Source organism: Manis javanica, chromosome 17 (assembly GCF_040802235.1).
Source record: "Manis javanica isolate MJ-LG chromosome 17, MJ_LKY, whole genome shotgun sequence".
Classification (NCBI taxonomy): Eukaryota; Metazoa; Chordata; class Mammalia; order Pholidota; family Manidae; genus Manis; species Manis javanica.
In genome coordinates, this window is record NC_133172.1 from 63,507,550 (window position 1) to 63,515,534 (window position 7,985).

At 61.6% G+C, this 7,985-nt stretch overlaps 1 protein-coding gene across 1 annotated transcript; it reads left to right on the forward strand.

Annotated features, from left to right (window-relative positions):
- Positions 1-2,450: 2,450 nt before the first annotated feature.
- Positions 2,451-7,985, forward strand: LOC140846996 (uncharacterized). The gene is made up of 3 exons (XM_073225617.1): positions 2,451-2,564; positions 2,839-3,181; positions 3,441-7,985. The coding sequence occupies exons 1-3, from the start codon at positions 2,451-2,453 to the stop codon at positions 4,289-4,291; spliced, it is 1,308 nt and encodes a 435-aa protein (XP_073081718.1). The 3' UTR covers positions 4,292-7,985.

A 7,985-nucleotide genomic window follows, 5' to 3' on the forward strand; every position in this document is an offset into this window, starting at 1 on the left:
CGCAGTAGTGGAGCAGCCTGGTTTTCTGAGCAGAGGGCCCCCACTAGGTGGGGGTGCACGGGGCGGGAACTTGGGCACGCTGCACACCCAGCACCCAGAGACGCACCTCCACCGTACGCACAGGCCACTGCAGTCCCTAGTGACCAGGCCACCTGCCAGACTCACCATTAGTGGCCACAGGTCAGTCTGATGCACAGCATGCACTGGTAACCACGCCCTGCCAGCTGCTCTGGACCCACTTGGGCATGGGGAGCAGGCACTGCCCTTCCTGACCCACTGCTTCCTCCAGGATCTTACCAGAACCTCTTTTGGCCCCCATAGGGAAGGGCTTAATCCTAAGCCTTCCCACCCTGCTCAGTCCTGGAGGCTGGCTGCCCCCTGCCTGGTCACAGACCATTGAGGATTCCAGGCATGGGAAAGTCCTGGGGAGGATGAAGCCCAGCCCTGTGCTTGCCAAGATGGGTATGGGGAGGAGAGAGAATGGGCAGCTGATGGCATCAGGGAAGGTGGACAGTGGTAGGACAACACAGCCCACAGCAATCCCTGGGACCAGGGAAGCCAGACCCTGAACTGGGGGTAGCACAGCTGCAGTAAGTTTGAGGGATGAGGTTACCCCAAACCCAGCCTGCCTTGCTGGCACTGTGGGGGCTGCATTTGCCCCAGCCAGACCAGGACGATGCTTGGTCAACCCCAGCAAGAGAAGTCCAGCTGTGGTCTTGCCTCTTGGCAGATGGGTGGCTGCAGCACCCTTCTGCTGGTGCTCCTGCTGAAACATGCACACATCAGTCCTTTTCCAACTTCGCTTGAAGTAGCAGATGTTCTTTCCAAACACAACCTTACCTAGCAGTCTATGGTGGATAAAAGTGAACTCTGATCTTTGACCTTTCTCTGCTTCAAAATGACAGAGGTGTTTTCTGCCACCAGTCCAGACTCACTGACCCCACTCAAGGCAAGTTTCCCTCCCACACAGCCCTCTTGGGGTGGCAGGCTAAGGAGCAGCAGCCGGGCAGAAACAGTCTGCAGCCATGGCCCACCCGTCGTTGCCCATCCAATGCCTGCCCCATCCTGCTTGCCCTGAGCTGGCCCTGTGTACCAGGGCTTGACCAGGCAGGGCCACTGGATGGTCAGGAATTCCACTGCTGGGGGGCAGCTCCAGCATCAGGGGAAGGCTCCAGGGGAGGCTACCTTGTACCCACCCCTGATCCTGAAGAGCATCTTGGCCTCTGCCTCCTGGGTTGGGTAACAGACGCACACTCTGCCCCTCCTTTGCCTTGTTCTGCATGAATTTGAATGGGGAGGTAGAGTCCCAGCCTCTGAGACCACTGAATGAAGGCAGACGTTATTCTGATGGCCACACATGCTGGTCATAAAAAGTTACACCTAGCACAGAGTGAATTTTACTGTATATAAATAAATTTAAAAAGAAATTTCTAAGAAAGGTGCTGGGAAGCATCAGGTTCCCGGCTTCTAATCAGTAATAGATGCTCAAAGGGGAAAAGCACAACAGAGACTCAGCAGATGGGCAGGCAGCGAGCACCTGTCGGGCCTTGAAAGCCACACCCACCCCCTCACAAATGGCTGTGGGAACAGGGGCTGCACGGAGCCTGTAAATGTGGGGTGGGGGTGTGCTCTGCTCCCATCGCCTCTTCTGAGAGGGCAGCTCAGGAATCAGAGCTGACCCGTGACTACCGCTCCCCACCTGAACCACTGCCCCCTGCCAAGCCCGGGGAGGCCCCCCGGGGCTTGGCTTGGAGCCTCCTGAGCAGCTATGCCTCACTGAGGCCTGCAGCAGAGCCTGAGGAGGGGACTGGGGGCGCTCCCGGGGGGGGGGTGCGTGTCCTACCCCTCCCATCAGAGAGGGCTCTCCCCCTGCAAACCCGGGTTTTTCACACCCTGCAGACACCCGCAGGGGCCCTGCCTACTTCTCAGGCCACCCACTACCCCGAGAACCTGCTGCCTGCCTGCCCAGCTGTCCCAGCCGCAGCTCTAAGGGAGCTCCCCCTCTCCAGGAAACCATGCTCCCAGACCCCCACGCAGCTGCACCTCCTGTCCCTGCGTCTTCTCCCCACACCAGTGCAGACAGCACCATCAACCCTTTGCCCCTCAAGCAGCGACAGGGCTGCCGTCCTCTTCGCACACCTCACTGTCAAGCAATTCCTGATTTCGATGACCCCGCCTCGCTGCCTGCCAGCCGCCACCTGGCCCCAGGTCTGCGGCTTTGGACTGGCTCTGAACTGCCACCTGCAAACCCATCACTGAGACTGATCGGCTCTGCCACTCGGAGGGGCTGCTGCTCCTCCCAGACCTGGCCACGCCCGGTGCAGTGGACTTGCCACTGTTCTCCAGAGCCGCCGCTGGGGGTGGTTGGGTGCCACATGGCCTCATGCCTGCTTCAGGCCTTCAGGGCTTCCCACCGCCCAGAAGCGGCCCACGGACACTGGTCACCCACCATGCCCTGCAGCACCCAGCTCAGCCTGCCCGGGGAGGGGCTGCCCCTCCTGTCATGTGGCCCTCCGCTCAGGGACCTTCTTAACTCTCCACCTCGTCGCGTGGTCATCTCCCCGGTGACGTGCTCACAGGATCTCCTGGCTCCATCTTCCTGCCCCTTTGTCCCTCTGCCACCAGCCTCGCCCACAGCGACCACTGCCTCCCAGGTGCTCGGGCCACCCACGGCCTGGCGCTGGGGAGGGTCACCAAGGAGTGAGAGGGCCAGCAGCCAAATAGCGAGGCCCTCCCCAACCTAGGCCCCACTGCTGACTGGCCCTGCCCGAAGCCAGCCCTGCCCGTCCACCCCAGGGCTCCTGCCTGCACCCCGCTGTCCCACTGGCCCTTTGCCAGCCGTCCCTCCTCGCTGTGCGTCTCCCTGGAGCCAGCTCTGACCAGGTGACGCTGTCGCAGCTTCTCAGCACCCAGAGCACACGGTCCACCCTCAGGGCCACTGTCCACCCCCATCTCCTCCTAAACGTTGGAGCACCCGCGCGGGTCATTGCCATCCGCGGCCCCGGACAGTCTGGCTCTAGAAATCGCTGCAGGTGGACATTTCTGACACCAGGGGTCAGCAGCGACTCGTTTATGTGGACGCCTGCCGGGCCGGTGACAGGAGCCTGCCACCTCACCGGGCCGCCCGAGGAGGCAGAAGGAAGGAGCGGGAGGGGGCTTCAAGGGAGGCTGGACCAGGCAGGTAGGGACGGAGGGGGGAGGCCCCAACCCGGAGTTGGACGTGGGAGAACGCGGAGGGCGCACAGCCTCCCAGGGTGGAATCAAGTTCGTCCCACCGAAAGGGGAGGAGCTGCAGAGGTGACGCCCGGTGTGGGCAGAGATCCGGCGGGCCCCTGCTTGGCACACAGCTGCCCTCCGTGTACGACCAGGGTGCCCCCCAGACCCGGCCTGGCCTTGCCGCAGGCCCGCCCCTCACCCGGGCCTCTCTCTCCGCCTGGCAGCTCCCCCACCCGGGCGACGGCAGCAGAGGTTCTCCGGGCTGCGGCCCCGTTCCCCGAGAGCCCCTCCCCGAGGAGGGGTCATGAAGGAGGCCGTGGAAAATGCACGTTCCAGGGCCTCCCAGACTGAAGAGGGCCGGAGCCTGGGACTCCGCATTTCGTCAGCCCCCAGCAGATTTCCTCTAGCAAGTTCGAGAATGACCTGCGGGGCAGGTGCCCCGACCCAGCTGGGGCTTTCTTATGAGCCTGGCAGGGGCAGGCGGCGCCCTGCCAAGGGGACTTTGCCAGCCTGGCAGGGACCGGCGGGGAGGGGCCCGGGCCCAGATCTCAGCCCGGGGAGCTGGCGTGTGATGGCGAGATCATCGCTTCCCCCTCGCGGAGCACACGGTCGGCCAGCCCCCCGCGTTCCCGACGCGCGGCCCCGGCACCACCCTGCCGCCCCCCAGCCTGCGGAGGGGCCCTGGGAAGCCCGGGCTCTCGCTAAGCCCGGGGGGCACGGTGAGCAGCACAGCCCGCGGCCCCCCGCACACGCGCCTGCGCCGAGCGCTGCCGCGGCGTCCCGCCCCCAGGAGCAAAGTCGGCAGAAAGAGCGAGTCTTCCGGAGCCTGCAGCGTCGCTCGCCCGGCCTCCCCGTGCGTCCCCGCGGGGCGAGTCCCCCAGCACGTGTTGGACTTCGGCTGTTTCCCCGGCCAACTCTGCCCCAGCTGCCTGCTGTTAGGAGAACTGCCCGGGCTTTCCACCAGGCCCTTGGTCAGTTAACGGCTGGGCCTCGCTGGGGGCAACCCCGGCCCAGTGGGCTACGGGGGAAGGTGCCAAGGGCGCTTGGAAGAAGGGGCGGGGGCTCCCCTTCCTGACAGCTGCGTGCCGCGGGTGCACCGGGACTCTCCTCCGGAGGGCATAGCTCCTTGCAAAGGCAAGGCTGGCTGGGTCCATGGTGCCCCTGCCACTGCTCGCCATGGCGCGGTCACCCCGACAGCAGCCCCGTCCGGAGCCCGCGGATCGCCAGCTCCCTGCCCTCAGCCGGGCGGGAAACGGGGCGCGGCGGGCGGGGCAGGAAAGAGCAGAGCCGTTTGCAGCCGGCGGGCATCCAGACCGAACCGTGTCTGCGCCGCTTCGCCGCCGCTCCCCCCACCCTCTGTGGGACCTCCGGGTGTCTTCTGAGTCCGAAGAGCTCAGGGCACGGACCGCAGCGCACACACGCGCACGCGCCCCACCTGCCTGCCTGGGCCCCCGCAGAGGGCTGAACGCTGAACACGGAGGCCCCGCAGGCCCCCTACAGCTGTGTGGATGCTGGTGATCGCAGCGGGCCCAGCGTGGGGGACACCGGCGCCGCGCTAGTCCCGCCTGAGCTGGAGGCAGCCGGAGGCCCGACAGAATCGCGTCTGGACGCCCCAGGGGACCGGCTCCGGGAGTCGGCACAGAATCTTAGCCACAGCGCCCAGAGGAGCGGCCCGGCCCGCGAAGGTGCGTGCGCAATGGGGGACTCACGCACAGGCAGCCAGTGTAGGAACAGACGCCAGGCCCTGGGCGGTGCGCTGGGAAACAGCCCGAAGCTGGCCCGTCCTGATCCCCAGGACCTGTGAATGTGTGTCCACACGGCAGGGGCGATCAAGGTCGCTAAACCGAAGCGCCTTGATTTGGGGAGCCATTCCAGAGGACCGAACGTGGGCAGCGGGCGGGCCCAGCGGGCTGGCCAGGGCCGCAGAGTAGCCGGCCTCCCGACACGGGGTCGCCGGGGACAAACCCGGCCGTGCTTCCCACCAGCCATGGGCCGGTGCCACCCCTGAGCACCCGGGGCAGTCCTCTCCCCAAGGATCCCTGCGTGAGCAACTGGACTCGCTGGAAGCCAGATGTCTGTGATCCCCCTGCGGGCAGACCTTCGTCCTAGGGCCCCTTGGGAGAGACGTGAGAGCTCACTTGCCTTCCAAGTGTGTGAAACCCAGAGTAAATGGGGTCGTGATGCTCACATAGGCTGTTCTCAGCCTCTGCTCCAGGGGACCCGAGGGAGCCCCCAAACCCTTTCAGAGAGTCTGCAAGGCCCCATTTTGATCCATATTTGCCTGAATGGCACAAAAGCTGAGGCAGGTGTAGTAGGCACCCTTCTCACAGGTCCAGACAGTAGCCCCAGCCCATGCTGTTCCTCCCCACCCCAATCTCACAGTAAAACACACACATGAAATAACTAATTTTATTAAATCTCAACCAGTGAGCACAGTCTTTTTAATATTCTGCATGATGGCCAGGAAAGTACCCGACTGTTGCCTGAGGAAGAGCCCCAGCTGAGATGCGATGTTTGCAAGGAGCACCGTTAATTGGAAGGATGGATGACAAGACCAGGGTCACTCGGACTTGGATGTTAGACAGACGTCTCCAAAAAAAACAACAGTTAGCCTGGCCCTTTGAGAAAAACAGGGGACAGTATTTGTTGCCAGTGTTAAGATTGGTGCTTTTGAGTGAAAATCGGAACTTTGGGAAGCTTATATCCATTTACTTGACAGCTCCTCAATATTTAGACTTCTCTGATGAGATCAGTGGAGATACTAATGAATTTGAATATTTTTTTATGTTGTGAGATTAAAGCTGTTACTCTTTGGAAGCTCTGTGTGACTCAGTGAGCCAACATCTTCTGAATGGCAGATGCAGGACATCACAGTCATGCGTGGGTAAAAGTCACTCACCCAGAGAAAACAGATGCTGACATTCAGGCACATGAGAGAACAACAGCTGATGGCTCTTCAGAAAATGAGAGTCCAGAAGACAGTGAAATGGCATCACTGCCAGCCCAGAATTCTATCCTTCAAGCAAGGCAGCAAATGAGTCGTTTTAGGATAAACAAAATCAGAACATGAATTTGTCACCAAGTCAGAAGTTCTCCAGGATGAGGGTGAGTGATGTCAGTGGGAACCTGCGTCTGCAGGACGGAAGGAAGCCCGCGGAAACAGAAAACCAATCTCCTTCTCCTTAAGTTTTCTAGAAGTCAGATGCCAAACTGAAACATGACCGCGATGTGTTAGGATTTATTATGTACATAGAGGTGAAACGGTGCATTTCATTGTGTTAAAAACCCCAACTTAAAAAGCAAACAAGCCCACAGCAGACACTGCCATGAACACAGGAGGCTGTAGCCATGTGGGACCTGAAGCTCCCCACAAAGGGTCTGGGTCCTGCAAGGGCCCCCTACACAATGGCCAGGCCATTTGTCTTTGCCTTCTTGTCTCCCACGGATGCTGACCGCACACTTTCTGTCCTGAGAGCTTCAGAGAAGCCCACACCTGCAGAGCCATCGTCACCCACCCTCTTCCTGTTCCACAGACAAGAGACGCGCTCAGGTAGGCGACCACATTACCTCGCCAGGAGGAAAAGAAATGTCCGTCCTACCCAGAGGCCCACTGGTGAGATTGTGCCAAGCCACAGCTCTCTGGGAAGGGGCTTTGGTGGTAGTGGACCAACCACCAAAGGGTTGCTGTGTTAAACATTCAGCAGATTGTCCCGTGAAAGAGTAAAACAGACCATGTTCGAATTATTGCCTGAGTCGCCGAGTCGCCAGAGCCTTGGGACATTGGCGTGTATTTGGGGAAAGTGGGGGACACTTGTGTGCATGAGAACATAGAGGGTGGAGGGGCAGGTGGAGAGGGGCACCGTTGGGCACAACAGCATGCCTGGGCACTCCGCCCAGGGGGACAGGGCTGGCTGCAGGGCGTCCAGGCAGAGGGCCTCAAGGACTGAAGCCACAGGGGCTGGCGGCCCGGAGGAGAGGCAGTCTTGCTCCATATCCTGCCGGGCCCAGGGACAGGCGTCTGCAGGCACCGTCGCCCCTCTGGGCATGCTGGAGGGTGTGGAGCCAGGCCTCAAGACTCCCCGGAAGCAGCCCTCCACCTTTCCCCACCTCCAGACCCTCTCCACTCAGCGCCCTTCCCCCAGGACAAGTGTCCTGTGCACTGCGGCAAATGGCCACAGGCTGGGGCCTTACTTTGGGAATCCCTTCTTTCCCAGTCCTAGGGCCAGAAGTCAGAAATCCAGGGGGACAGGGCCGGGCACCCTGAGGGCTCTAGGGGAGGGTTTGTTCCAGGCCTCTTCCCAGTGCTGCTGGTGGCAGCTGCTCCTCAAACCCCTGGTGCATGGACACGTCACACTGCAGGCTCTGCACGCTCGCTGCTCCCTCTCTGTGTCTCTTACAAGGACCCTCACTGAACTTGGGGCCCACCCTGACCGGGGATGACCTCATCTCAAGACCCTTCTCTTAATCCCATCTGCAAAGTCCCTTATCCCAAATAAGGGCACATCTGAGGCTCCGGGTGGGTGTGAATTGGGGGGTCCCCATGCAACCTGACCTTCCCCGAGGGAGAAGGGTCTTCCTGTTTCCGCAGTAGCTTCTGGCTTGTGGCACTGCTGCCCTGACCCCACGGCACGGCCCAGCCATGAGCAGTCTGCTCCCTGGGAGACCCTGCTGCCGACAGCCTACACCCAGACCCGCTCCACCGCACAGCCAGGAAGCATGGTGCTGATGGACCGGGGCTCAAGGACAGAGCCGCAGGCGGTGACAGGAGC

Excerpts from the sequence above, each read along its gene's own strand:
- LOC140846996 (XM_073225617.1), top strand. The coding sequence starts at position 2,451 with ATGCCCTGCAGCACCCAGCTCAGCCTGCCCGGGGAGGGGCTGCCCCTC. Across the intron at positions 2,565-2,838 it reads GTCGCGTGGTCATCTCCCCG|CCGTCCCTCCTCGCTGTGCG; the intron begins GTGACGTGCTCA and ends GCCCTTTGCCAG. Across the intron at positions 3,182-3,440 it reads AGGGAGGCTGGACCAGGCAG|CTCCCCCACCCGGGCGACGG; the intron begins GTAGGGACGGAG and ends TCCGCCTGGCAG.